This window comes from Benincasa hispida, chromosome 5 (assembly GCF_009727055.1).
Source record: "Benincasa hispida cultivar B227 chromosome 5, ASM972705v1, whole genome shotgun sequence".
Lineage (NCBI taxonomy): Eukaryota > Viridiplantae > Streptophyta > Magnoliopsida > Cucurbitales > Cucurbitaceae > Benincasa > Benincasa hispida.
Genome location: NC_052353.1, coordinates 12,694,985 through 12,696,586, shown reverse-complemented (window position 1 = coordinate 12,696,586; position 1,602 = coordinate 12,694,985). Strand labels below are relative to the sequence as shown.

The 1,602-nt window shown below is 38.3% G+C and overlaps 1 protein-coding gene across 1 annotated transcript; it reads left to right on the top strand.

The window, feature by feature from the left end:
* Positions 1-830: 830 nt before the first annotated feature.
* On the top strand, positions 831-1,385 carry LOC120077218 (secreted RxLR effector protein 161-like). The gene has a single exon (XM_039031120.1). It carries the CDS (start codon positions 831-833, stop codon positions 1,383-1,385), a length of 555 nt encoding a protein of 184 aa, XP_038887048.1.
* Positions 1,386-1,602: the final 217 nt, after the last annotated feature.

Genomic DNA, 1,602 nt, shown 5'->3' with positions numbered 1-1,602 from the left:
TTACTTTTGTGTTGCAGGTTGCTGAAAAGGTGGATCCTCATGAGCCATCCACCTATAGAGAAGTTGTGTCATATGGTGAGTCTGCTCAATGGCTTGCTGCTATGGGGGATGGGATGGAATCTCTTGACAAAAATCAGACTTGGGAATTAGTTAAATGACCTAAGGAGAGAAAAATTGTCACTTGTAAATGGGTCTTCAAGAAAAAGGATGGAATATCACCTTCAGAGGACATTAAATATAAAGCTCGACTTGTTGCTAGAGGGTTCACACAAAGGGGAAGGAGTTGATTATAATTAGATCTTCTCACCAATAGTCAGACACACTTCTATCAGGGTGTTACTAGCTATAGTAGCACATCATAATTTGGAACTTGAACAACTACACAGCTTTCTTACATGGAAAGTTGGAGGAAGAGATTTATATGACCCAACCAGATGGGTTCCAGTGTCCAGGTAAAGAAGAATATGTTTGCAAGTTGAAGAAATCTTTGTATGGGTTAGCAGTCTCCAAAGCAGTGGTACAAATGATTTGAAAACTATATGATTGGACTTGGCTATAACATGAGTCCGTATGATTGTTATGTATATCACAACAAAGCTGATGATGGTTCAATGATTTATCTACTTTTATATGTAAATGATATGCTCATAGCTGCAAAGTCCAACTCTGACATTCTGAAATTGAAGAATCTTTTTAGTGTTGAGTTTGATATGAAGGATTTGGGTGCTGCTCAGAAAATTCTAGGTATGAAGATTTATAGAGATAGAAATAAGAATAAGCTCTTCTTGTAGCAAAAAGGATATATTCAGAAAATATTGTCCAGGTTTGGTATGTCATCAGCTAAGCCTATAGATACTCTTAGTGCTTTAAATGCTCGTTTGTCATTTGTGCTTTCACCACAGTCTGAAGCTGAGAAGAAGTACATGTCTCGAGTTTCTTATGCTAGTACAGTGGGAAGTTTGATGTATGTTATGGTCTGTACTAAGCCTGATCTTGCCCATGCTATTAGTGTTTTCAGCAAGTTCATGGGCCAACCTAGAAAGGAGCATTGGCAAGCCGTTAAAAGGATTTTTTGTTATTTTAAAGGTACGTTTGATGTTGGTCTCATTTATGGGAATTTCACAGAGTGTTTGGTGACCGGTTATTCTGATTCTGACTATGCTGGAGATGCTGACAGTAGGAGGTCTATGACTGGCTATGTGTTCACTCTGGGTGGTTCTGTTGTTAGTTGGAAGGCATTCTTACAGCCTACAATTACTTTTTCTACTACTGAAGCAGAAAACATGGCCTTGACAGAAGCTGCTAAAGAGGAAATATGGCTGAAGGGGTTAGTTGGTGATCTTGCTTTACATCATGACCAGCTATTGTATATTGTGATAGTTTAAGTGCAATATGCTTAGCCAAGGATCAAGTCCATCATGAGAGAACTAAGCACATAGATGAAAGATATTACTTCTTAATAGGCGAGTAGAGAGTTAAAGTGATGAAAATTGGTACTGCTGATAACTTGTTGATATGTTCACCAAACCAGTCCCACAAGGAAAGTTCCAACATTGTTTGGACTTGCTGAATGTTTTGAATTGTTAGTGGTCCCCTTTGTGG

Excerpts from the sequence above, each read along its gene's own strand:
- LOC120077218 (XM_039031120.1), top strand. The coding sequence starts at position 831 with ATGTCATCAGCTAAGCCTATAGATACTCTTAGTGCTTTAAATGCTCGT.